This window comes from Salmo salar, chromosome ssa16, assembly GCF_905237065.1.
Source record: "Salmo salar chromosome ssa16, Ssal_v3.1, whole genome shotgun sequence".
In the NCBI taxonomy this organism is placed as follows: domain Eukaryota; kingdom Metazoa; phylum Chordata; class Actinopteri; order Salmoniformes; family Salmonidae; genus Salmo; species Salmo salar.
The window spans coordinates 72,969,843-72,997,702 of NC_059457.1; the positions used below are offsets into that span (position 1 = coordinate 72,969,843).

The 27,860-nt window shown below is 44.2% G+C and overlaps 2 protein-coding genes across 4 annotated transcripts; one reads left to right on the forward strand and one right to left on the reverse strand.

The window, feature by feature from the left end:
- The first annotated feature begins 859 nt into the window (after positions 1 to 859).
- On the forward strand, positions 860 to 13,652 carry slc1a8b (solute carrier family 1 member 8b). The gene is made up of 9 exons (XM_014150381.2): positions 860 to 1,384; positions 2,908 to 2,987; positions 3,368 to 3,583; positions 7,471 to 7,724; positions 7,880 to 7,979; positions 8,359 to 8,787; positions 8,913 to 9,047; positions 9,165 to 9,279; positions 12,440 to 13,652. Exons 1-9 carry the CDS (start codon positions 1,220 to 1,222, stop codon positions 12,599 to 12,601), a joined length of 1,656 nt encoding a protein of 551 aa, XP_014005856.1. The 5' UTR covers positions 860 to 1,219; the 3' UTR covers positions 12,602 to 13,652.
- A 4,210-nt stretch (positions 13,653 to 17,862) lies between these two features.
- On the reverse strand, positions 17,863 to 26,565 carry LOC106574475 (ELAV-like protein 1). 3 transcript variants are annotated; one of them, XM_014150378.2, is made up of 7 exons: positions 26,408 to 26,565; positions 25,411 to 25,470; positions 23,393 to 23,609; positions 22,324 to 22,427; positions 21,255 to 21,408; positions 20,938 to 21,163; positions 17,863 to 20,839 (listed from the first exon to the last, which is right to left on the reverse strand). In XM_014150378.2, the coding sequence occupies exons 2-7, from the start codon at positions 25,444 to 25,446 to the stop codon at positions 20,515 to 20,517; spliced, it is 1,062 nt and encodes a 353-aa protein (XP_014005853.1). In that variant the 5' UTR covers positions 25,447 to 25,470; positions 26,408 to 26,565; the 3' UTR covers positions 17,863 to 20,514. The 3 variants fall into 3 exon arrangements, with proteins under 3 accessions (XP_014005853.1, XP_014005854.1, XP_045553673.1); XM_014150379.2 differs by having other exon boundaries at positions 23,426 to 23,609; positions 26,408 to 26,564; XM_045697717.1 differs by lacking the exon at positions 22,324 to 22,427 and having other exon boundaries at positions 23,426 to 23,609.
- Between the last annotated feature and the right edge of the window lie 1,295 nt (positions 26,566 to 27,860).

Genomic DNA, 27,860 nt, shown 5'->3' on the forward strand with positions numbered 1-27,860 from the left:
ACTGACCCTGTATATAGCTTCCTCTCTGTGGTGCTGACACACTGACCCTGTATATAGCTTCCTCTCTGTGGTGCTGACACACTGACACTGTATATAGCTTCCTCTCTGTGGTGCTGACACACTGACCCTGTATATAGCTTCCTCTCTGTGGTACTGACACACTGACCCTGTATATAGCTTCCTCTCTGTGGTGCTGACACACTGACACTGTATATAGCTTCCTCTCTGTGGTGCTGACACACTGACACTGTATATAGCTTCCTCTCTGTGGTGCTGACACACTGACACTGTATATAGCTTCCTCTCTGTGGTGCTGACACACTGACCCTGTATATAGCTTCCTCTTATGTCTTATTTCTCTTGTTTTTTGTGGTTGTTTTTTTAATAGTTCTATTACTATTTTGATATTGAATACAGCACTGTTGGGTAGGGCTTGCAAGTTAAGCACTGTACTTGTCCATGTAACAAACAAAATCAAAAAATAAAAATGTATTTGCAAGTACTGTAACCAATGGAACTTTCTGAACTATAGAATGTCTCAGTGTAATTCAATACATGTAGAGATACGAATAAAATGAAAGTTAAAAAATAAAATAACAACAGTACTCTGCTTAACGGGAGTGACAGCTCAGTGTCAGGGACTAGTACCGGCCTAGAACCTGGTAATGCCACGGGGATGTTGTTGTTTGTGTGTGTGTGTGTGTGTGTGTGTGTGTGTGTGTGCCTGAGTCTCTAGGAAGCATTCTTTTCAAGGGCTTAATCTCCTGAGGAGATGAAGGTTTACAGAGACTTACTCTGTCCACTTCCACTTCCTCTCTGGCAGCTGTTTAGATCAGCTAGTGTTTGACTGACTGACTCTCTGGCTGGACGCACTAATAGCCAGTCCTGCTGCAACGTCAGCTATCCTTTAGTTTCTGCAATGGCCGGGATCGGTCCTTAGTGATTTTACTGCCTTGACTCACCACATGAACCTTTTAGATCTGGGATCCACCTAAAGCTTTTGGAGTTTTCTTGTGAACCGTCAAGGAGGACTAGAGACATATTTCAAGCCAGGACAGGATATTGAACAGGGACCTAAAGGGAATCAGGTGGGACCCACCAGTGACTCGCGACCCACCGGTTTGGGAATCATTCGTTGACTGGACGTCAGGCAGGACCTTGGGCCTCCAGTCCTATCTCTTCTCTCCTCTCTTTCCTTCAGCCCGTGGAGTAACTCAGGATGGAGTGCATAAAGCATATTATAAAGAGCATGGTCTCTGTGAAGGTTTGGGCGTACATCAAGGGCTACTGTAAACGCAACGGGCTGCTGACGCTCTCGGTCATCGCCGTGGTTTCCGGCTGTGTGCTCGGCTTCTCCCTCCGCAGCTTCAACCTTTCCACGCAGGTACGGAGGCGCGCGTGCGCACACACACACACACACACAAACAGATATTGAGCCATGCAACAAGGTTTTGGTTCTAGTGGGCCTAAGGTTTATAGCACTCAGGCATCCTACAGAGAGATGTGATGAGCTCTGGGTCTTAGGCGGGGGTAGTGTTAACACAGAGGGCTCTGGGTCTTAGGCGGGGGTAGTGTTAACACAGAGGGCTCTGGGTCTTAGACGGGGGTAATGATAACACAGAGGGCTTTGGGTTTTAGACAGGGTGATATTGTTAACACAGAGGGCTTTGGGTCTTAGACAGGGTGATAGTGTTAACACAGAGGGCTCTGGGTTTTAGACAGGGTGATATTGTTAACACAGAGGGCTTTGGGTCTTAGACAGGGGGATATTGTTAACACAGAGGGCTCTGGGTTTTAGACAGGGTGATATTGTTAACACAGAGGGCTTTGGGTCTTAGACAGGGTGATAGTGTTAACACAGAGGGCTTTGGGTCTTAGACAGGGTGATAGTGTTAACACAGAGGGCTCTGGGTTTTAGACAGGGTGATATTGTTAACACAGAGGGCTTTGGGTCTTAGACAGGGTGATAGTGTTAACACAGAGGGCTCTGGGTCTTAGACAGGGGTAGTGTTAACACAGAGGGCTCTGGGTCTTAGACAGGGGGTAGTGTTAACACAGAGGGCTTTGGATCTTAGACAGGGGGATATTGTTAACAAAGAGGGCTTTGGGTTTTAGACAGGGTGATATTGTTAACACAGAGGGCTTTGGGTCTTAGACAGAGGGATAGTAAACCACTGAGGGTTTGGTTGAGAGGTCTTACACTGGGATAGTGCAGACAGAGACCAAAGAGATAGTGACCAGCAAGACACTTTCACACCACATAAAACCCTGTCTCAGAAAGCTTGTACCATATTGTTGACATGGGAAACTACTCTGACTGCAGATTGATATCTGATGCATTGAATTCAGAACAGATGCAATGCAACAATATCAACAAAACCCATAACCTGCACATGCCAGTTACACAGTACTGATTCAGATAGCTACAGTAGAGGCTGGACTTCTCAACTGCTCTACCTGGGTCAATAGTAGCCATGGTGATCCAGCCCGTGACATCCACTATTTCAGTAGTGGATTAATGGGTCTTCTAATTTAGCTTCTAATTTTCTGACGCGCTGTTGTAATCTGCATCCGCGCTAACCTCAACCTGCCAACAAATACACAGCATCAAGCATAGCCCAATGGGAAAGCACGTCACCTGAGAATGATTGATTGATTGAACATTATTAGTCATGTAAAATCATGTAACACAATGTAAAACAAAAAATATATAACATACCAGGCACCAGATCAAGAAGTGGGTTTGACTTAGCCTGGTACAATGGAACAAATAGAATAGTCCCTCAAGTTCAAAATTTGCACACCTCATGTATTTTAAAGTATTTGACCTACTGTATGTATTTGCCTCAGGTCTGCCATATACAGCATGTCCCCTGACACAGAGTGTTGTGTGTCTCCCCTTTCCAGGCTAAGATCTACTTCTCGTTCCCTGGAGAACTGCTGATGAGGATGTTGAAGATGCTGATCCTGCCTCTCATCACGTCCAGGTAACACATCATCACTACTGTCTGTTCCCCATGTCCCTACTGCTCTTCTCCCCGGTCTACACCACAACCCATGCTACTTCAATAGAACGCTCTATACATTATAATGGAATAAAATGCTAATCGAATACTCTATGGATTCTAATGGAATACAACACTAAATGAATACTCTAGGAGTTCTAAAGAAACAGAATGCGATCAGAATGCTGTACGAATCCTGATGAAATAGAATGCTATGAATGCTCTATGAGTTCTAACGGAAAATAACGCTGAATGAATACTCTAGGGGTTCTCATTAAATAGAATGCCATCAGAATACTCTCTGAATTCGAATGGAATACAACACTGACTGAATGCTCTATGAATCCTAACTCCGTGGCCAGTCTGATGTCAGGGCTGTCAGCCATGGACACTAAGGCCAGCGGGCGGCTGGGGGTGCTAACCATCACCTACTACCTGTGGACCACCTTCATCGCTGTCATCGTCGGCATCATCCTGGTGCTGGTCATCCACCCTGGTACGGGCACAGAGAAGGACGGGCACAGAGGAGGGTCAGGGCCCGTTATGACGTCTGCTGACGCTCTGCTGGACCTCATCAGGTACATATGCACACAAGCAAGCATTTACCCACACACACACACGCACGCATGCAAACACGCACGGACAGACACACACACACACACACAAATGCGGACATTTGCATATACACATGGTGAGGTATCTTGAGGGGCATACTTGAATAGCATGGCCAACAGACACATTGCCTGTATCAGTAGTTGCTGTATCAGATTCCAGAGTTTTCTGTCTTTAGTCAAGATATTTAGCTCCCACCTTTTCATCCTTAACATCCCTCATGGGACGCGATTCCAGATTTCCACAAGACTCAGACAACAGATTCTGTCTGCTCTGCTAATAGAGACGTTTGAAAGAATCAAATATTTTATATTTGCATCTTCCTGTCGGGGTTTGTGTGGATTAAGCCATAAATAAACCAGCCAATCAGTCAACTTAGTGAACTCCACAGTTTACCTCAGCTAAGTATAAACCATAAAGGTTTTGTAGTGCTGGGATTCATCAAAAGACACGTTGTATAGAAGAGCGCTGCATTATGGAAAAATGCGCCTTGTAAAGGCAATGTTCCTGGCGTTGGTGGATATTGCAGTCACGGTAAACGCTGCGGATGCCAGCTCAAGCGTAAATTACCTTTAAAAGTCAAGAGCAATGGGTTTGTCCACAAAGCGCCTTTGATTGAATCCCCAACCTGGTCATGACATTGTAAGTCGCTCTGGATAAGAGCGTCTGCTAAATGACTTAAATGTAAAATGTAAATGGTCTCAGAGCATTTCGTATTATTCTGACATAAATCCGGGACAGTCCATGTAGTATGATATGTTACGTTTTGTAATGTATGTATTAATTTGTGAATGTCCATCACCCATTTTGTATGATATGCTACGAATACAATTTGTATTATGTGTTACGAATTTGTAAAAAGTATGATGTGTTACGAAATTCTAGCAAGGTGGCTAGGTGGCTAATTTTAGCTAGCTGGCTAACGTTAGCTAGGCTAGGGGTTAAGGTTAGGGTTCAGTTTAGGAGTTAGGTTAAAAGGTTAAGGTTAGGTTTAAGGTTTGAGGAAGGGTTAGCTAAATGGGTTAAGACCCTGCTAGCTAAATAGCCTGCTCATTTTTTTATTACATTTTTTTATTTCACCTTTATTTAACCAGGTAGGCTAGTTGAGAACAAGTTCTCATTTACAACTGCGACCTGGCCAAGATAAAGCAAAGCAGTGTGACACAGACAACAACACAGAGTTACACATGGAGTAAACAATAAACAAGCCAATAACACAATAAACAAGTCAATGACACAGTAGAAAAAAAGAAAGTCTATATACAGTGTGTGCAAAAGGCATGAGGAGGTAGGCAATAAATAGGCCATAGGAGCGAATAATTACAATTTAGCAGATTAACACTGGAGTGATAAATGAGCATATGGTGATGTGCAAGTAGAAATACTGGTGTGCAAAAGAGCAGAAAAGTAAATAAAATAAAAACAGTATGGTAGATTGGGTGGGCAATTTACAGATGGACTATGTACAGCTGTAGCGATCAGTTAGCAGCTCAGGTAGCTGATGTTTAAAGTTGATGAGGGAAATAAAAGTCTCCTAATACTGACTCTTCAAGGAATCAGATATTTTCTTTTTCTCTTCCGGATCTCTAGCAGTGTTGTGGTTCTGTGTGGATTTAATAATCTTAAACCAGTGAACCAGTACAGAACCAGTGAACTCCAGCCCACCCCAGTCCCCTTAGTACAGCTAAATACAGCTACCTTGGAAGTAGGGGTCTTTAGGTCGTAAATAGCATTTAAAACAACAACACCAGTACAAGGTCCTTTAGCTCATGTCGGTTGAGGAATTTGCACGTTTGGGACTATTCTATTGGTTCTATTGTTCACATTCACTTCTGAAACAAGTCAACACTCCAGCGGGCCATGTTAATAATAGCCATCATTAGGGGAGAGTGGGCTGAGTTGAGCAATTTTTTACATTCAGTATCACTCAGTTTAGGGAAATAGAGTATTATCTCTAACAAAGATACTGTATCTACATATATTTCAGCATGTATCCCTGGAAAAACCAAAAAAAATGGTCTCTTGGCACAACTTACCCTGGGTATGGGGTAAGTTGAGCCGTGGGACAGGGTAAGTTAAGCCGCCTACGCATTTCTCTACTGAATTAAATGTTACCACTACTTTTTTTTAAACTATGTCTATCTTTATTTCCCAAACACAATTCAACACAATCACTTTTTGTATTTTAATAATTTTAAGCATCTTTTAACACAGGCTGAACACCTAATTAACACTGTACTTTTAAAAACTCTTTTAACATAGACCAGGCCCTGTTGTTACCTCATATCCCAGCAATAATGCCTTCCATTACGCCTGGGAAGACAACACTTCAATTTGCTCAACTTGCCATGGCTCAACCATTGGCTCGACATACCCCAAGGCAAACATTTTGACTATATTAGCCCACACAGCTACAAGGATGCACTTTCATGCTAGGTTCAGGAACTCATATTGAAGCTTATAGAGACCCCAATAATTTAAAAAAATGATCTACTTTGGTTTAGATACAAGCATCATGGAACCTCTAACACAATAAATTCATTTGACTTAGTGAAAATCCATTTTTTGGACCTAACTTTCTTACCACTTTTTCCATGTGGTTTCTTCCTTCACAAACTCCATAAAAGCATGACCTCTTCCTAAATATTTGGTGAAATTATACATTTGGTGTATGGTTTCCAAGATACAAGGGTGGCTCGACTTACCCCTTTGGCTCAACTTACCCCGGTGACGACCAAGTCTCTATCTTCTCAGAACACCGTGTCCTAAATGCTTTACCCAGAACACACTGCAGGGCGGTCGAGGACCGGCAGTGGCTTAGGCCCTCCGTGTGAAGAATCCTCCAAAGCCCAGAGGATTATGGGTATTTTTAGTGAAAGCTGTGTACGGGCAGGCGGATGTAGGCTGTATGGCTGTCAGAGGTGCTTTAGGTCATTTGTCACACATCTGATAGGCTGACAGGCCCTGGGGCAGTGACCTTAACATGATCCTTTATGAATACACCAGGACTCCTAATGATGAGGACTCTTAACCACCAACACAGGCAACCAGCCTGGTGATGTTACCACGTTGTGACATCATTCTTACAGCTTTATTATTTCGACACACTAATGAGGAAGACTGCAGAACAGCTGAAACATACTGACGGAGCAAGAGAATACGAGACCAACTATGAAGAGAAGTCTTTTGGTCAACAACGACCCTAGTCAGAGCAACGACTTTGGCTTTTGGGAAATGTAACCTTTCGGTTTCCTTGTGTCTGTCTACAAGTTTTGTGGTTTGGTTGAGAGCTTAAAGGGATACCTCTGGATTTTGGCAATGAGGCCCCTTATCTACTTCCCCGGAGTCAGACGAACTCATGGATACCATTTTTATGTCTCTGTGTCTAGTATGAAGGAAGTTAGAGGTAGTTTCACGAGCCAATGCTAACTAGCATTAGCACAATGACTGGAAGTCTGTGAGTATCTGCCAGCATGCTCTCTGTCCAGGGTCTTGTTAAGTCTTTCTGAGACAGAACACCTCTTGGCTTCTGGCACGACCAGGAGAAATTCACCCTACTCAGGATAAAATTGAGACGATAACAGAAAGCAGATACCCCAACCTTCTGACATGTTATATGCTCAGTGTGACTTCAGGACAGGGCTACCGGAACACAGGGTCAGCAGAATAGAATAGACTGTCCACCTGAAGGTAGAGATTTCACCCAAGTAATCGGAACAAATCATATATGGCAATATAACATCGCACATCATATAAACAGTTTTATTATCACCCCATTACTCAGGGAATAACTCCAATCATATCCAATAATGTTGTAGACTTTATAGTTAACATGTTATTTTCCCTTTGACAGGAACATGATTCCCTCCAATCTGATAGAGGCAACCTTTCAACAGTACCGTACAGACCTGGTGCCCATAGTGGCCTCCAGTTTGGTGGAGTCCCAGGCCAACTATGTCTACGTGATGCCCGACCACAACAACCCTCAGCTGGGCCACCCTGTCTTCCTGGAGATCACCCCAGCTCCAGACATCAAGTACAAGATCGTGCCTGGCCACAGCTCTGGCATGAACGTACTGGGGATTGTCATCTTCTCTGCTACTATGGGTGAGACACACACACACACACACACCCGTACAGTATGCATGAATGAACACACACAAATGACGTACTGGATACACGAGAACACACACACACACACACACACACACACACCCTTCCAATCACGCCTGCTTCTGACCCTGTGTGTTTTCTCTGTGCAGGCCTGCTCCTGGGGAAGATGGGCGAGAGAGGCGCTCCATTGGTCAATGTGTGTCAGTGTGTCAACGAGTGTGTTATGAAGATCATCAACGCTGCCATGTGGTGAGTTGTTGAGACACACACACAGCAAAGTCACCTGTCTGAACTCTCCTTCACATGTAAAGGTCTGGTAACCCTGATCTGGCTAGATTGAGAATGGGAGGATTCATTTAGATTGAGATTAGAAGTGGATCTCACCAACACATCTTCCTCCCTCCCTCCTCCCCCTAGACCTTAGTCATTAGCTCAGTATATGTCTGCATTTCAGGTGTGGCAGGTCATCAAGGTGAGCCAGGTCAACCCAAAGCTGCTTTAGTTCTTAGGAAGCCCAAAACACAGGTGGCATGACAACGCCTGGTGGACAGAGATAGAATCACAAGGGCCCATTGCTTGCTTGCCTCGTTTATTTTGAGGTATTTATAATTTATAGATCTTTTTCCAGGTATTTCCCTTTCGGCATTGTGTTCCTGGTAGCAGGGAAGATCCTGGACATGCATGACCCCGCCCACCTGGGAGAGAAGCTGGGGATGTACTTTATCACAGTGTTAGCCGGCCTGTTTGTCCACGGACTCATCCTGCTGCCGCTCTTCTACTTTGTAATCACACGCAAAAACCCCTTCACCTACATCAGAGGCCTGCTACAGGCTCTGGTCATCGCCCTGGCAACCTCCTCCAGTTCCGCCACCCTGCCCATCACCATGAAGTGTCTGTTGGAGAACTGTGGAGTGGACAGACAGATCGCCAGGTTTGTCCTTCCAGTGGGAGCCACCATCAACATGGACGGGACAGCCCTCTACGAGGCCGTGGCAGCCATTTTTATCGCTCAGGTCAACGAGTACGAACTGGACTTTGGTCAGCTGGTCACCATCAGGTCAGGACTGTCTACACAAGCGCTCTCTCTGTCTCTCACACACACACACACACTCTTAGTTACTTTCTATCACAGCAACCACACACACACACACACACACCCTGACCCTGCGTTTGTCTCTTCAGTATCACAGCGACAGCGGCCAGTATCGGGGCTGCTGGGATTCCGCAGGCGGGCCTGGTTACCATGGTGATCGTCTTGACCTCTGTGGGGCTTCCGCCCGCTGACATCACACTGATCGTGGCCATCGACTGGGTCCTGTAAGTGTCTGACCGTGAGAGTGTTGGTGGACTGAGTCCTGTGAGCATCTGACAGAAACCCGCCATAGATACTTTAAACAGTAAATCTAAGTTCCCTGTGTTGGTTGTGTCTGGCAGGGATCGTTTCCGGACCATGATCAATGTGTTGGGAGATGCCCTGGCTGCAGGCATCATGTGTCACCTCTGTAAGAAGGACTTTGAGAGGAGGGAGTCAAACGCTAACTCTGGCCGGGTAACAACTATATACTACCTTTACACTGACCCCAGCCCTAACCCCTCTACAATACAACTATATACTACCTTTACACTGACCCCAGCCCTAACCCCTCTACAATACAACTATATACCACCTTTACACTGACCCCAGCCCTAACCCCTCTACAATACAACTATATACCACCTTTACACTGACCCCAGCCCTAACCCCTCTACAATACAACTATATACTACCTTTACACTGACCCCAGCCCTAACCCCTCTACAATACAACTATATACTACCTTTACACTGACCCCAGCCCTAACCCCTCTACAATACAACTATATACCACCTTTACACTGACCCCAGCCCTAACCCCTCTACAATACAACTATATACCACCTTTACACTGACCCCAGCCCTAACCCCTCTACAATACAACTATATACCACACTGACCCCAGTCCTAACCCCTCTACAATACAGCTACATACCACCTTTACACTGACCCCATCCCTAACCCCTCTACAATACAACTATATACCACCTTTACACTGACCCCAGCCCTAACCCCTCTACAATACAACTATATACCACCTTTACACTGACCCCAGCCCTAACCCCTCTACAATACAACTATATACCACACTGACCCCAGTCCTAACCCCTCTACAATACAGCTACATACCACCTTTACACTGACCCCATCCCTAACCCCTCTACAATACAACTATATACCACCTTTACACTGACCCCAGCCCTAACCCCTCTACAATACAACTATATACCACCTTTACACTGACCCCAGCCCTAACCCCTCTACAATACAACTATATACCACACTGACCCCAGTCCTAACCCCTCTACAATACAGCTACATACCACCTTTACACTGACCCCAGCCCTAACCCCTCTACAATACAACTACATACCACCTTTACACTGACCCCACCCCTAACCCCTCTACAATACAGCTATATACCACCTTTACACTGACCCCAGTCCTAACCCCTCTACAATACAACTACATACCACCTTTACACTGACCCCACCCCTAACCCCTCTACAATACAGCTATATACCACCTTTACACTGACCCCAGTCCTAACCCCTCTACAATACAGCTACATACCACCTTTACACTGACCCCAGCCCTAACCCCTCTACAATACAACTATATACCACCTTTACACTGACCCCAGCCCTAACCCCTCTACAATACAACTATATACCACCTTTACACTGACCCCAGCCCTAACCCCTCTACAATACAACTATATACCACACTGACCCCAGTCCTAACCCCTCTACAATACAGCTACATACCACCTTTACACTGACCCCATCCCTAACCCCTCTACAATACAACTATATACCACCTTTACACTGACCCCAGCCCTAACCCCTCTACAATACAACTATATACCACCTTTACACTGACCCCAGCCCTAACCCCTCTACAATACAACTATATACCACACTGACCCCAGTCCTAACCCCTCTACAATACAGCTACATACCACCTTTACACTGACCCCAGCCCTAACCCCTCTACAATACAACTACATACCACCTTTACACTGACCCCACCCCTAACCCCTCTACAATACAGCTATATACCACCTTTACACTGACCCCAGTCCTAACCCCTCTACAATACAACTACATACCACCTTTACACTGACCCCACCCCTAACCCCTCTACAATACAGCTATATACCACCTTTACACTGACCCCAGTCCTAACCCCTCTACAATACAGCTACATACCACCTTTACACTGACCCCAGCCCTAACCCCTCTACAATACAGCTACATACCACCTTTACACTGACCCCAGCCCTAACCCCTCTACAATACAACTACATACCACCTTTACACTGACCCCAGCCCTAACCCCTCTACAATACAACTATATACTACCTTTACACTGACCCCAGTCCTAACCCCTCTACAATACAACTATATACCACCTTTACACTGACCCCAGCCCTAACCCCTCTACAATACAACTATATACCACACTGACCCCAGCCCTAACCCCTCTACAATACAGCTACATACCACCTTTACACTGACCCCAGCCCTAACCCCTCTACAATACAACTATATACCACCTTTACACTGACCCCAGCCCTAACCCCTCTACAATACAACTATATACCACACTGACCCCAGTCCTAACCCCTCTACAATACAGCTACATACCACCTTTACACTGACCCCAGCCCTAACCCCTCTACAATACAACTACATACCACCTTTACACTGACCCCACCCCTAACCCCTCTACAATACAGCTATATACCACCTTTACACTGACCCCAGTCCTAACCCCTCTACAATACAACTACATACCACCTTTACACTGACCCCACCCCTAACCCCTCTACAATACAGCTATATACCACCTTTACACTGACCCCAGTCCTAACCCCTCTACAATACAGCTACATACCACCTTTACACTGACCCCAGCCCTAACCCCTCTACAATACAGCTACATACCACCTTTACACTGACCCCAGCCCTAACCCCTCTACAATACAACTACATACCACCTTTACACTGACCCCAGCCCTAACCCCTCTACAATACAACTATATACTACCTTTACACTGACCCCAGCCCTAACCCCTCTACAATACAACTATATACCACCTTTGCACTGACCCCAGCCCTAACCCCTCTACAATACAACTATATACCACCTTTACACTGACCCCAGCCCTAACCCCTCTACAATACAACTACATACCACCTTTACACTGACCCCAGCCCTAACCCCTCTACAATACAACTATATACCACCTTTACACTGACCCCAGCCCTAACCCCTCTACAATACAACTATATACCACACTCATCCCAGCCCTAACCCCTCTACAATACAACTATATACCACCTTTACACTGACCCCAGCCCTAACCCCTCTACAATACAACTATATACCACCTTTACACCCTCCCCAGCCCTAACCCCTCTACAAATCAACTATATACCAACTTTACACTGACCCCAGCCCTAACCCCTCTACAAATCAGCTATATACCACCTTTACACTGACCCCAGCCCTAACCCCTCTACAAATGAACTATATAATACCAGGTTTAAGTGTGTTTGAATCTGCTCTTTGACTAACTGTGTTCTCTCTCTCTCTCTCTCTGTGTGTGTGTGTGTGTGTGTTTTGTGCAGAGGGACACAGTGATCTCCTTCGGTGGCCAGAGTGTCCAGAGTTGTACCCTGTCAGAGGCTCCTCTCATGGACTATGCCCATCGCTGTGACTATGTCTACGAGGTGGAAGGTGACTGTGTCACAGAGAAATCTGGCCCCAGTTACAACCTGTGTCAGGTTTAGGAGAAACCCGTTCCCTGTTACAACCTGTGACCTTTGTTACAAAGAAACCGGTCCCCGGCTGCAACCTGTATCACAGAGAAACCGGTCCCCTTCTACATTCAGTGTCACAAACAAACCCGTCCCTGCTACAACCTGCGTCACAGACAAACTCTGTTTGGTCTGAGACACTTTCACTGGACAGACAGCAGGGGGCACTGCCCGCCTTCAACAGAGACCTTTCTATTTACATGAATATACATAGTTGTCCTGATATCAATGGCTTTGGACTGGGGAATTACAATGGGACTGGGAAACAACCCTGCACTGAAAGAGTTTGCACTTTTCTGATGTGCATTTATCAACAGTTGACTATAATGTCTTCATAATGTTCTCTGATGGATCAGTTGATGGCTGATGGTGTGCTCACACCACTAAGTCACTTTGGTTAGTGTCTGGTAAATGTTCAACTTTTTACTGTCTGATGATCACACCTGTGCCATGATGAGGAAGCAGGTTTTCCTCGTCGTTTTGTGACTGGCTATCTAGGCTACTGTAATCTACCAGTGACATGTTTTAGCGCAGGAGTATTCAACTCTTACCCTATGAGGTCCAGAGCCAGCTGGTTTTCTGTTCTAGCTGCTAATTAATTACACCCACCTGGTGTCCCAAGTCTAAATCAGTCCCTGATTAGAGGGGAACAATGAAAAAAATGTGGAACTAACTTCGAGGTCCAGAGTTGAGTTTGAGGGTTCTAGAGATATATAACGGTAGTTTAACACAACTGTGAGTGTCAATATTGTTTATTTAGTAATCATTTTTTTTATATGGTTTAAACTTAAATGTTGCACTTGCACATTTTTCATTTTTATTTTGCAGTTAGGTTTTGGAGTTGCCTTAAAATGTTATCAATAACCGGTCACCGTTGCTGAGAATGTTGCAACCATGAAAGTGCTGAAATGGATAGAACTTTATTCTGAAAATGAGTTTAAATATAGTCAGTGACTAGGGGTAAAACCTCTCATCGCTACCTCTGTCAACTGAATTCTAACAAATACAGAATGGATAACTGACATTTCAATGTCTTATTGGTAGATTTACAGTAGATTTCACTGTGATGTACATCTTTGAACACCTAGGATCTTGAAGAAACTTCTCAGAATTTTTTTTAGACAAATGAAAATTATTTGTGTACATGCAAGATATTTGTCTTGTACATTGTTATTTTCTAATCAACTTTGAAGTGTAACGATTTGAGCATAACTTTTTCCCCCACCCCTTCCTCACAGTACACACAATAAGCCAAAAGGACGATTCTGTTCAGCTTTATAAAGCGTTCAGATATTTTATTCAAAGTAATTGTGTGTTAGACAGGTTCTGAACAGGCCTTCTTTCAAAACCAAACAGGAAATCAAAATGAATCCATTAAAAAAGTCAAAACGAACACACTCCAACAAGAAGAATTTACAAACATGTAAAACTACATACATGTCAAATAAATGACATCTTTGTGCCTCCACTGCTGTTGCCACGTTCTTCCATCTCTCCCACATAAATTAAGGCTAAAAACAGAGGTTAATCATAATCTAGTTATTCCAGTAACCTCACTAGCATTTCAACATAGTAGCACTCTGAGAAGCTAGCAAAGCAAGAGATGATTAGTAGAACTCAATAGAAAAATAATAACAAAAGGATGAGAACAAAACGTCAAGCAAGTGAACCACTCCCCCTCTAGTGCTGTTTCTGGTTCAGAATAACCACTCCCCCTCTAGTGCTGTTTCTGGTTCAGAATAACCACTCCCCCTCTAGTGCTGTTTCTGGTTCAGAATAACCACTCCCCCTCTAGTGCTGTTTCTGGTTCAGAATAACCACTCCCCCCCTCTAGTGCTGTTTCTGGTTCAGAATAACCACTCCCCCTCTAGTGCTGTTTCTGGTTCAGAATAACCACTCCCCCTCTAGTGCTGTTTCTGGTTCAGAATAACCACTCCCCCTCTAGTGCTGTTTCTGGTTCAGAATAACCACTCCCCCCTCTAGTGCTGTTTCTGGTTCAGAATAACCACTCCCCCTCTAGTGCTGTTTCTGGTTCAGAATAACCACTCCCCCCTCTAGTGCTGTTTCTGGTTCAGAATAACCACTCCCCCTCTAGTGCTGTTTCTGGTTCAGAATAACCACTCCCCCCTCTAGTGCTGTTTCTGGTTCAGAATAACCACTCCCCCTCTAGTGCTGTTTCTGGTTCAGAATAACCACTCCCCCCTCTAGTGCTGTTTCTGGTTCAGAATAACCACTCCCCCCTCTAGTGCTGTTTCTGGTTCAGAATAACCACTCCCCCTCTAGTGCTGTTTCTGGTTCAGAATAACCACTCCCCCTCTAGTGCTGTTTCTGGTTCAGAATAACCACTCCCCCCTCTAGTGCTGTTTCTGGTTCAGAATAACCACTCCCCCCTCTAGTGCTGTTTCTGGTTCAGAATAACCACTCCCCCTCTAGTGCTGTTTCTGGTTCAGAATAACCACTCCCCCCTCTAGTGCTGTTTCTGGTTCAGAATAACCACTCCCCCCTCTAGTGCTGTTTCTGGTTCAGAATAACCACTCCCCCTCTAGTGCTGTTTCTGGTTCAGAATAACCACTCCCCCCTCTAGTGCTGTTTCTGGTTCAGAATAACCACTCCCCCCTCTAGTGCTGTTTCTGGTTCAGAATAACCACTCCCCCTCTAGTGCTGTTTCTGGTTCAGAATAACCACTCCCCCTCTAGTGCTGTTTCTGGTTCAGAATAACCACTCCCCCCTCTAGTGCTGTTTCTGGTTCAGAATAACCACTCCCCCTCTAGTGCTGTTTCTGGTTCAGAATAACCACTCCCCCCTCTAGTGCTGTTTCTGGTTCAGAATAACCACTCCCCCCTCTAGTGCTGTTTCTGGTTCAGAATAACCACTCCCCCTCTAGTGCTGTTTCTGGTTCAGAATAACCACTCCCCCCTCTAGTGCTGTTTCTGGTTCAGAATAACCACTCCCCCTCTAGTGCTGTTTCTGGTTCAGAATAACCACTCCCCCTCTAGTGCTGTTTCTGGTTCAGAATAACCACTCCCCCCTCTAGTGCTGTTTCTGGTTCAGAATAACCACTCCCCCTCTAGTGCTGTTTCTGGTTCAGAATAACCACTCCCCCCTCTAGTGCTGTTTCTGGTTCAGAATAACCACTCCCCCCTCTAGTGCTGTTTCTGGTTCAGAATAACCACTCCCCCCTCTAGTGCTGTTTCTGGTTCAGAATAACCACTCCCCCTCTAGTGCTGTTTCTGGTTCAGAATAACCACTCCCCCCTCTAGTGCTGTTTCTGGTTCAGAATAACCACTCCCCCTCTAGTGCTGTTTCTGGTTCAGAATAACCACTCCCCCCTCTAGTGCTGTTTCTGGTTCAGAATAACCACTCCCCCCTCTAGTGCTGTTTCTGGTTCAGAATAACCACTCCCCCTCTAGTGCTGTTTCTGGTTCAGAATAACCACTCCCCCTCTAGTGCTGTTTCTGGTTCAGAATAACCACTCCCCCCTCTAGTGCTGTTTCTGGTTCAGAATAACCACTCCCCCCTCTAGTGCTGTTTCTGGTTCAGAATAACCACTCCCCCCTCTAGTGCTGTTTCTGGTTCAGAATAACCACTCCCCCCTCTAGTGCTGTTTCTGGTTCAGAATAACCACTCCCCCTCTAGTGCTGTTTCTGGTTCAGAATAACCACTCCCCCTCTAGTGCTGTTTCTGGTTCAGAATAACCACTCCCCCTCTAGTGCTGTTTCTGGTTCAGAATAACCACTCCCCCCTCTAGTGCTGTTTCTGGTTCAGAATAACCACTCCCCCTCTAGTGCTGTTTCTGGTTCAGAATAACCACTCCCCCCTCTAGTGCTGTTTCTGGTTCAGAATAACCACTCCCCCTCTAGTGCTGTTTCTGGTTCAGAATAACCACTCCCCCTCTAGTGCTGTTTCTGGTTCAGAATAACCACTCCCCCTCTAGTGCTGTTTCTGGTTCAGAATAACCACTCCCCCTCTAGTGCTGTTTCTGGTTCAGAATAACCACTCCCCCCTCTAGTGCTGTTTCTGGTTCAGAATAACCACTCCCCCTCTAGTGCTGTTTCTGGTTCAGAATAACCACTCCCCCTCTAGTGCTGTTTCTGGTTCAGAATAACCACTCCCCCTCTAGTGCTGTTTCTGGTTCAGAATAACCACTCCCCCTCTAGTGCTGTTTCCGGTTCAGAATAACCACTCCCCCCTCTAGTGCTGTTTCTGGTTCAGAATAACCACTCCCCCTCTAGTGCTGTTTCTGGTTCAGAATAACCACTCCCCCTCTAGTGCTGTTTCTGGTTCAGAATAACCACTCCCCCCTCTAGTGCTGTTTCTGGTTCAGAATAACCACTCCCCCCTCTAGTGCTGTTTCTGGTTCAGAATAACCACTCCCCCCTCTAGTGCTGTTTCTGGTTCAGAATAACCACTCCCCCTCTAGTGCTGTTTCTGGTTCAGAATAACCACTCCCCCCTCTAGTGCTGTTTCTGGTTCAGAATAACCACTCCCCCTCTAGTGCTGTTTCTGGTTCAGAATAACCACTCCCCCCTCTAGTGCTGTTTCTGGTTCAGAATAACCACTCCCCCCTCTAGTGCTGTTTCTGGTTCAGAATAACCACTCCCCCCTCTAGTGCTGTTTCTGGTTCAGAATAACCACTCCCCCCTCTAGTGCTGTTTCTGGTTCAGAATAACCACTCCCCCCTCTAGTGCTGTTTCTGGTTCAGAATAACCACTCCCCCTCTAGTGCTGTTTCTGGTTCAGAATAACCACTCCCCCCTCTAGTGCTGTTTCTGGTTCAGAATAACCACTCCCCCTCTAGTGCTGTTTCCGGTTCAGAATAACCACTCCCCCCTCTAGTGCTGTTTCTGGTTCAGAATAACCACTCCCCCTCTAGTGCTGTTTCTGGTTCAGAATAACCACTCCCCCCTCTAGTGCTGTTTCTGGTTCAGAATAACCACTCCCCCTCTAGTGCTGTTTCTGGTTCAGAATAACCACTCCCCCTCTAGTGCTGTTTCCGGTTCAGAATAACCACTCCCCCTCTAGTGCTGTTTCTGGTTCAGAATAACCACTCCCCCTCTAGTGCCGTTTCTGGTTCAGAATAACCACTCCCCCTCTAGTGCTGTTTCTGGTTCAGAATAACCACTCTAGTACCGTTTCTGGTCCAGATTTTTTTTTAAAGACCCACACATATTGCATGCACTCTGTTCAGGACTGTTCCGTGAGATATTTCAACGTTCTCCTTAAAAACAATAGTGACTAACTTGAGGCGTACATAGAGGATATTCCTGTGACAGGAGCGGTATTTTTTTTCTAACTTGAGATCTACATAGAGGATATTCCTGTGACAGGAGCGGTATTTTTTTTCTAACTTGAGATCTACATAGAGGATATTCCTGTGACAGGAGCGGTATTTTTTTTCTAACTTGAGCTCTACATAGAGGATATTCCTGTGACAGGAGCGGTATTTTTTTTCTAACTTGAGATCTACATAGAGGATATTCCTGTGACAGGAGCGGTATTTTTTTTCTAACTTGAGGCCTACATAGAGGATATTCCTGTGACAGGAGCGGTATTTTTTTTCTAACTTGAGGCGTACATAGAGGATATTCCTGTGACAGGAGCGGTATTTTTTTGTCCACATGTGGAAACTAGTAAGGCTTTACAGATCTGAAGACAGATCACAATACATTTAGAGAGAATTATACAGTCTGGTTTCTAGGCTGTTCCCAGAACCCAGATGAAGCCTACTCCTGGACATAAAATCATGCTCAATGGAGAATCTCTATTGAAAGTCCAGGAGACAAGCCCCTCATTTTCTAAAACAAGTGTCACCCATTATGGTGAAGGTTAGGACTGTGTAAGGGTAAACTGCTCCTAGATCTGCTGCAGCAGGAAAACTAACTAATGCCAGTTCTCTGATCCTGTGTTGTGGTGCTGTTGTAGTCAGTTATTTTCTCTCCAACAGACTACATTCTCAAACCTACATAGAAAAGGCCTTGCTGATGAAAAGTGCACAACCAAGATGTTAAAAACAGATGTAGGAATATTCGCTTGATGTCAAACCAACCGCCAGTCTTCTTCCCGATTACAGAGTCCTCTTATTAAGTCTAAAAACATCACTTGAATATGCCTGGGTTTAGCTTTTTTTTTACCCAAGCTTTTAGGTTATTGCACATTTCTAAAAAATGGCACAGTTTCTCAGGGTGACTGTGTTTGTTGGCTGCAAGGCAGATCAAAGAAGGTCCATAAGTGACAAACCGCCTCCTGCAGTGCCTGTATTAGAACAGACTCCTTATGAGTTCATCAGTAACTCCTAGATCCTATTAACATGAAACAAGACTGTTTCAGTACCTCCACTGGAGGACTCCCATCTTTGAAACCTTGAAAGCCCTCTGCCTCATGTTTCACACATAGGCTTGAATGAAAATAAGGCCAATGTCTGAGGTGTTTTACACTGGAGACCGCATCCTCTTGGCCTTCAGACCATCTTAGAGTCTAGCTAAACCTTATGTTGACCATTTAAACATCCTGTAATATCTCAATGGGAATGGGGTGAGTAGTGTCATACTGTAGTATCATCCTATTAGCAGTCTGGTGTCTGTAGCTTCAACACTAAACAGAAAACCCCAAAGAAAAACCCCAAACCAAATCTGAAGAAATGAAAGAAACTGAAACAAAACCAAAATGTTGAGTCAAATCTAAATAAAATTTAATGATTGCATATGCAAAGTAAAACAAAACAAATCTATAGCAACAAAAATAAATCAAAGGTCATAAATTCTTCTTTAGCTCGAGATGAAATAAACTCTTCCAACTCTCCCATCAGTAATCTACGCTTCGACGAAAAAAGAAAAGTTAGTCTCTTTCATAAAGAAAATTCAAGAAAATCATCAAAAAAATAGACAACTTTTTTTTTTTTTATGCAAAAAAAGCAAACTGGATGAGAGAGAGAGGAGTGTTGCTCCTCTTTGTGTTAGATTCAGCCTTCGTACCGGTTGTTCAGACGTCCAAACTATTACTGGTGGGGGGAAATGAGTTATAACGGTAAACATCTTCCCTATTCACAAATGCTTCTCAGAGGACTGAATGCTGATCTAGGATCGACAAGGCCAAACTGATCCTAGATCAGCATGTGAATACGGGCCCTGGGGCAGTTAGAGCATATCCTTCCATTTCTTTGGTCCTTCTTAAACACTTTCCTACTTTAAAATCTCCAGACCTTTTTACATGGCCTCTCAGAGATTCAACATTTAAAAGACTCCCAAAAACGGGACACACGCTGCTATGTAATGGTAGCATCCAGTACCTAACTTGCTGTGTATAAAACTGATTCTGCAAGGTGAGAGAAGATCAATGTATGGTTTACATCAAAACGGCTGACATTATACAATAAGGATTTTAAAAAGTGCTTTTCTTTTAGAATGGCTGGAGACAGTGGATGGCTTGACAGGGTGTGCGGGTGGTAACTTAAGGCATCTATTTCTACACTGGAACCAGCGTCTAAGACAGCATGCTTCCTCCTACAGTGGGAGACTAGACGTATGAATGTAGCGCATCCTTCTCCAAGTCCCTACCGTGGTCCTACCATTCATATGGCACATAGTGACATTAGTATAGTCTCACAGGAAAAACTATCTAGTCTTGAATTGTGAAATTGGTGGCCATATTAGGATGGACATTGATAACTGGGTTTGGAACATCCCAAAGCATGAGTAAAAAAAAAACTAGAGAAATATCAAACTCAGCCTAGACTCTGTTAGACTAGTACAAAGATGCAGAGTGAGAATGGGCTTAGTGAGATAACACTAAAAACAAGTTTGTTTGTCAAACTGAGGCAATTTACCCTCCATATTAGAAGCATGACGTGAGGTTTCTCTCCTCCCTCTATCCCCCCCCAACTCTTTCTCTCTACTTGTGGCCTTTGCTCGTCTTGAACGACACCTGTAGGATCTTGTCCCCGAGGCGGTAACCGTTGAGGCTGCCGATCGCCATGGCGGCCTCCTCGTAGTTCGTCATGGTAACAAAGCCGAAGCCTTTGCACTTGTTGGTGTTGAAGTCGCGGATGACCTTGACGTTGGTGACGGCGCCGAAGGGCCCGAACATCTGCCACAGGATGCCCTCGTCGGCGTCCTGGCCCAGGTTGTAGATGAAGATGCACCAGCCAGAGGTGGCGTTCCCCGGCAGACTCACCCCAGACATACCGCTCATATGGTCCACAGACATCGGAGAAAACCTGGGGGAGGACAGAGGGGGCTAGGGTTACCACTGTCTCTCTTCACACTCATTTTAGAGAACCTGAGAGGGAACAACGCTTCAGTGTGTGTGTGTTACCTGAATCTCTGAGCCTGGTGGTGAACTGGCCCTCCAAAGCGTCGTCCCTGGTTGTGGTAGAGCTGAGATATGAGCTGAGTGTTCTTGGCCTGGTTGGGGCTGGCAGCAAACTTCACTGTGATTGGCTCAGCGGATCCGGGGGGTTTCTGTCCGTTCAGGTCTTTAATGGCGTCCTCGGCCTCCGCTCGCTTGTCAAACCGGATGAACGCCACCCCCCGAGACAGGCCTGGGAACAGAAACGAACAGGATAGGTTCAGCTGATAGACAGATGAACACAGCGAGGCCTGGTTCTAGAGTGTGTGTCTGTGTGGTCCTACCCGAGGCCTGGTCGACCAGCACCCGGGAGTTGATGATGCGTCCGTAGCGAGCGAACATGTCCTCCACGTCTTTCTGGGTCATGGTCTTGGGCAGGCCACTGATGTACAGGTTGGCGTCTTTAATGGTGTCAGAGCTCGGCCGCGCATATGAAACCTAACACCAGAGGTCAGCACATAGCACATTAAACGCCACTGACAATATCCTCAGCAGTACACACAACCCTGAATTATATCTAGCCAGAAATGAGAAATTACTTTGAAATAAAAAGTGGATGTTGGAAGGTTGTTTTTATTATGTTTGTATATTTTTTATCCTGGCAAATCAATGTTTCGTAATTGCCCTATGTTTTGAATTTACAAAAACCTGAGTTTACTTTAATGAAGCCTTCATGAGTAATGTCTCCAAAACTAGAAAATTAAATATAGTGACAAGGTGCCTTGACTGACCAATGTCGCCTTTACGTAGAAAAACTATTCCCTTAGTAAGCTGTGGTGGGAAATATCAAAGTAGGACTTTCCGAGTGTTCAAAATTACGTAAACAACAATTCTAGTACCAAAATCAACATAGGGAAAAACATTCTCAGGAGTGATTTCTCTCGCACCAAACCAAATAGAAAGTTCCAAACTTAAATTACAAATGAACGTGTAAAAATGTCAACCTGAAGTAGTGATGCTGAATAAAGAAATTAAAATAAAGTTTAGTCTTCAATAAGGCTGAAAATACGGTTGCACTTCTCTACTCCATCCGTCAGAAGCGGGGCCAGTGATCTGACGTCGTCTTGTCCTGTCTAATATAGACCCATACTAACGCCGATTCCCAAATCCAACCCTGAACCATTGGCACTACATGCCCATCTGAAACTAAATGGGTTGGTATTAGCAAAGGGAAAAGGCTAACATAACAGCATATTGCTAACACCCACGCAATCCTTTCAGATCCATAGGAGGGCCTAGGAGGAAGCGTCTAGGGGTGGATTTGACGTTCAGCCTCAGTAGAGAAGGGCTAGTTTAATGACATGACATGGTTGGGTTGACACAGTACTGTAGGAACACCTTATTGCACGTTACCTTGATAGTTTTAGACTGTAGCCTTAGTCCATTCAGAGTATTGATAGCTCTTTCTGCATCGCTAGGGGTAAGATAGTTAACAAATCCGTACCCTAAACTGTGGCCTAGAGAAAAAAAAAAGGAAAACAATAAAAAAAAATAAAAAAAACGTAGTTTCAAAAAAATCGGCACACTGGTGAAATAAATGATTAAACAAAAGAAATCTACACAATGCATGCTAGTCGAGAAACAAGTAGATAAAAAACATGAGCTGGCGCACACCCAGAATAATAGTGTGTGGAGGTGCTGACTAACGGCAAATAAACTATAAACCATCAAAATAAAGAAAGTCGCACACTCCATGTGTAATCTCCCAGCAATTTAATGGGTATTTACCAACGTTTCCAGCGCCCTGAAGAAGGCACAGTGATGCCAAAACGTTGGTAAATACCCATTAAATTGCTGGGAGATTACACGTGGAGTGTGAGACTTTCTTTTGATGGTTTATTGTCGTAAAACAAGTAACAAAGAAATAGGCTTCAACCAAACTGGACTGTTTTCCTGGAATAAGGAAAGCTGAGCCCATCACGGACAGATCGAGAGCATGGGTAAATATCTACACCAACAGTCTTATACAAAACAACTACTTGGAATACCTCAAATATCAAGTTTAGGAGGACAAATGTTCAAATTGCAGCGAGACATAGTCCTAGGCCTAAACAGAACATATGGCATAAAGCTGTTTGCATAGATACAACAAACATCTCACCACAAAGTTACTAGTGAGCATGTCAAAGATGTCTGTCTCATCAGCAGTTCTCATACACCTACAAGAGGCAGACAGGGCAGTATACCAGTTAGTCTACACACTGACTGGTTGGCATGAACAAACATGTTATGGAGGTGCCCTTTGTAATATTTCAACAATTATCGGGGGTCCCCACGGTTTGTTAAAGGTACCCCTGAGTTGTGTTCAGTAGGACGCAACATAGCAAAATGTTCACCCAACACACCCCTGTAAATGTGAGCCCTACAGGCAGCAGACCAACTCCTCCATCCATTCTACTCCAAGGTCAGAGGTCACACACACCTGTAGTGCATTGTGGGACAAGGTGTTCCGTACCTGCCACTTTGTCCCGTATGAGCTTGGCGGACTCCACCTCGCCAATGCTGCTGAAGAGGCTACGTAGCTCGTCCTGGCTCATGCTCTGGGGAAGGTAGTTGACTATCAGGTTGGTCTTGGCATCCGTCACCTCATCTCCTCCTCCCATGTGATCCTCGTAGCCGTTGGACATGTCATACACCTCCTGGGGAGGGAGGGGAGAGAGAGAGAGGGGGGCACAGTTAAGGAAGAGAAAAACAGGCATTCGGAAGTAAACCAGCATGGCTGAAACGTCAACGGGATGCAGACTTTAAATCATAAAAGGAAAATATAACATTTTTACAATTCTACATGCAACATTGTACACATAGCATCCTAATCTACAGAGCCTAATTGTGCCCCAGATTTAGGAGCACCATGGTGGATGGCAGCAGTGACTGTAGCTCCTCTTACAAGTTAATCACCTGCAGTACTTTCACAGCCAGACTCAACTCTCAGCTACTCTCTACATAATCATGGACCAGGCATTATTTAAAACACGCCTATACCCAGCCAGCCCCGACACTGCTCTGGGATAAGAGGTTGAGATCCAGAGACCACAAACGTCACAGAACATTGAGATGATTCTGTTGTGTAGAATGGAGAAACTCCCCCTGACAGCCCCACCACATTTCAATTATTTCTGCAGTGTTCTAATCACTTCATCCCACTGACCAAGCCTGGTTGTTGTGGTCTGATCTAAACCAGGGGTAACCAACCATTCCTTCCAGAGATCTACTGGGTGTGAAGGCTTTTGCTCAAGCCCTGCTTTGAGGCGTTGATTAGTAGAATCGGCCATCACGGATGTTAGAACCTGCCTTGTGAGCAAAACGCCTGCTTACCCAGAATTCTGCGGTTTTTTTACACAGAAAATAAAAAACAACAAATATCTTGCTGTGTTGTGCAAAAGCAAATCTAAAATGCTTATTGTAATTCCTGCTCGGTATCAGACTAATTTTGTGCTTCAGTTGCACTTCTCCAGTCAGAAGCGAATTCACGGACAGGCATTATAATCAGCAGACAGCACTCTGACTCAAGTGTAGCTACTTTTCTAGGTGAAGGCTCATTTTCTCCAGTAAAATGCAACTATTTTATGGTAAAATGCTCAATTAAATTGAAGCAAAACATTAGGAAATGTACCTGGCTAAATTCTTTCTATGATAAACAGAAATACGATGGCCATGTAATGTTTTTGAAAGAAATACCTTGCTTTTTCATATGTAAGAAAATGTACCCGTGTGACTGCTAGCCAAATAGGCTTGCACTTCTGTTGTCATCTGATGAAAATGAAGCTATTTTCTGCAGAATGTGTGGCACTAATGTGTGTTCTGTGAAGCAAAACTATAGTTGCAACCCCCCCAATCACTCGACTGAAGCAACAACAAAAAACGACTTCCAATATAATAAAAAAAACTCAGGTGAAATGGTTTCAAACAGATTTAATGGTCTGCGTTTTGAAAATGCAGATTGAACTCTAACGTGACCCCTGCCCAGTGGGAAGAGGGTTAGCTAGCTGCTACCCCTGTTCTGAACATTGCATCCCCTTGGCCAGGCCTCAGTGCTGTGTTCTGAAAGAGCTCTATTCATTCAGAGGGGCTATCTGATTGTGTATTCTGTGGGGTAAGACAGTTAGCCATCCAGCAGGCCCTTGGATGAATGAAACTCCTGTATTTCACTAGTAAACATGATGACCAATACTGATGGGTCTGACTATGAGGATCATTTCTATGCCTTTCTCTCTACTTGCGGGCAATAATAAATATTTATACCAGTATGTTAATAAGCGTAGGAGTGTATATAGAGTGATATTGATATAGTGTTTATCAATACATTCAAAAACCATGGACCAACACACAACATATTAATGCAATCTGATTAAATAGCTAGCTAGCTAGATTACAACTGTTACAATATAATTACTTTAGGACTGATCTAGATCCTCCCCTAATGGGAAAAGTCATACTCACTTTTAGGTACCTGATGTGGCCTCTTCGAACAGCCATGAAGACCCCTCACTGCTCCCAAAGCTGGAGGAGGTATCACAAACAAAATAATGTATATGGGTCAAACAAAACAAAAATAATAGGGGTGAGGGGGTAGGGTTTGTTTTCAAACTAAATTAATAATGAGCTAAACAAAAACGAAACGGTAAATTGGGCCTCCCCCTTCTGACGCACCTGTGAAGAGCAGAGCATTATTTTGTTAGTCCCTGAGTAGCTAACTAGCTTACGACCACTGAGCTATTACGACTGTTATCTTGATGACTTATGGCATGTTTAGTTAGCAACCAGACTGTACACAGTAGCTAGCTAGCACGTTGGCGAACTAACGTATTAGCCTGTAGCTAGATTTGGCCTGTTTGTGGCTAACGTTGCCTCATCGAGCACTACGGTAGACAAATGAGAGCAAAACATTCCAACCGCAACGTTAGTTACTAGTTTGTGTGAGCTAGCTAACGTTAGTACCTAGCGAGTTATATAAATATCTAGCAACTATTTACGCCAGGGGGCGTGAACACTTTGGTTGCTTACAAGCTGGCTAGTTAATAACTAGCTAGCAGCAGCTAGTTTCCTAAATGCAAAAGGAAGAAAAAAAACATTTGCTGACGCAAAGCAAAAGGATATTGCCCTGCTAAATAACGATAGCGAACACATTGCTGCAGGAAAACGTTAACTAGGCCATATGCCCACCGTTGCCTTATTTTCGCGAGCATGTGTTGAACGCGGTCCCTCTCTCCCACCTAAAACTCCGACACCTTGTTCAGGGCCTTGTTAGCCACCTAGCTAGATTAGCCAAATTGGCAAAAATTTGCTCAAACATCATTCTGTGGTTAGCTATCTGGCACTAGTGGGGCCTCCAAACCCGCATTGCTGGCATTCGGCTTTGTTGTAGCAGAGCGAAATGGTACATCAACAACTGGATTACTACAACATAGCTAGTTCGACAACCATATAGCTAACTTACCAGCTTTTTTTGTTGGTGCTTTCGCTGTTCTTGTCTGTCAATCGTTCCTTTTTTTAGCTAGCTAACGTTAGCTGACAGCTCCTTCTCGCAGGCACCAAAACCAAGAGAGGACCGCTGACGAAAACAGTTCCACGCCCACCTCTGCAGATGATTTGTTACTGCCCTTGTCAATTAAATAAAGCTAAATAAATGTAAAAATCACAGATGTGGCTACATACCAGGGTTATTCTGCAACTACGGGCACTTCTATGTCCTTGGGGTCAATTTTGGGGATTTTATTTACAAATATGTTTTTATTCTTTATATGTTAAGTTCACAGTACAATCACCCCAGATATTTTGAACACCTCTCTATCAAGTAGCAACTTTTGAGATGCATTTTATACCTCAATTTCACTGTTTTGTCCTTGTCCCTGACGCAGACTTTTGAGCTTGAACAATGTTTTTCTATGAGAACACCTTAATAATTACACATTATATCATGTTATCTACTAGAGAAAGAGTCAGTTAAATAAAATCTATACCAATATTTAGTGAGTATGCCCTTTATATTGTTTTTTTAATACAAAATATACCTGTCCTTTGGTAGTGGTGAGAATGTTAATTTAGTTACCATGGAAACTTATTGTGACACTGAAGCACATGGCTGCAGCAGACAGTTGTTCCAAATGTGATGTAAAAATTGTTTGTGTAGAGAATATATTTGTATTGTCAGTCATTTCCAAACAGGCTATAATTTCTTTAATTTGTGGTAGATTTTTTTATAAACACTGACTACTAAAATATTGTTGTTATTGTTGTGTATTATTATTATTAATAATAATAATAGGGGAGGTAGTTCAAAAATGAACCCCAAAAACTTCTTCAAATGGCTCTTAGAGGATCCATTAAGAGGGGTTCTTTGATTAACCCTTTCAAAGGGTTCTTCAAAGAGCTTATAGGGGTTCCCCCACAGTTTCAATTTGAAGAACCCCTAAAGGATACTCCAGGAACCTTTTCTTTTAAAACCTGTTACGATATAGGGGGCAGTATTTTCACGGCTGGATGAAAAATGTACCCAAATTAAACTGCCTACTACTCGGGCCCAGAAACTAGAATAAGCATATTATTAGTTATTTGGATAGAAAACACTCTGAAGTTTCTAAAACGGTTTGAATGATGTCTTTGAGTAAAACAGAACTCATATGGCAGGCAAAACCTGAGAAAGATCGAACCAGGAATTGGGAAGTCAGACTTGTAGTCTTTCAAACCACTGTCTATTGAAACTACAGTGTCTGTGGGGTCATTTTGCACTTCCTAAGGCTTCCACTAGATGTGAACAGTCTTTAGAAAGTTGTTTGAGGCTTCTATGGTGAATTTTGAGGGAATAACAGACGGTTCAAGCAGTGGACTGTCTGAGGTCATGTAGTTACTTCATGCGCATTCACGCATGGCTAGCATTTTTTTTTTCTTCT